Genomic DNA, 226 nt, shown 5'->3' on the forward strand with positions numbered 1-226 from the left:
GGACCGTGGTGCCCTGGGACCATGGCTTGGTGGAGCCAGGACCGGAGCAGGTTGGTGATCTCAAAGACTTTCCAGGAGGCCTGGGTGGCAGAGGGGCTGCCAGCCACGGTGCCCAGGAAGAGCTGGTGGGCACAGGTCCCATCACCTCGGCACCTGTGCCGCTGGCTGTGGTAGATGTCCAGGGAGATGTTGTGGGCGCGGGAGAGGCCAGGCAGGCGGACACGGA

At 66.4% G+C, this 226-nt stretch overlaps 1 protein-coding gene across 1 annotated transcript in view; it reads right to left on the reverse strand.

Annotated features, from left to right (window-relative positions):
- The window catches only part of NODAL (nodal growth differentiation factor), a gene marked incomplete at its 5' end in the record, with an annotated part of 891 nt that extends 670 nt beyond the window's left edge, over positions 1 to 221 (reverse strand). Inside the window, one exon of the mRNA XM_009082172.1 lies at positions 13 to 221. Coding sequence (XP_009080420.1) covers positions 13 to 221 — 209 coding nt within the window. The remainder of the gene's footprint in view (positions 1 to 12) is intronic.
- Between the last annotated feature and the right edge of the window lie 5 nt (positions 222 to 226).

The sequence above is a fragment of the Acanthisitta chloris genome, unplaced genomic scaffold (assembly GCF_000695815.1).
Source record: "Acanthisitta chloris isolate BGI_N310 unplaced genomic scaffold, ASM69581v1 scaffold27659, whole genome shotgun sequence".
Lineage (NCBI taxonomy): Eukaryota > Metazoa > Chordata > Aves > Passeriformes > Acanthisittidae > Acanthisitta > Acanthisitta chloris.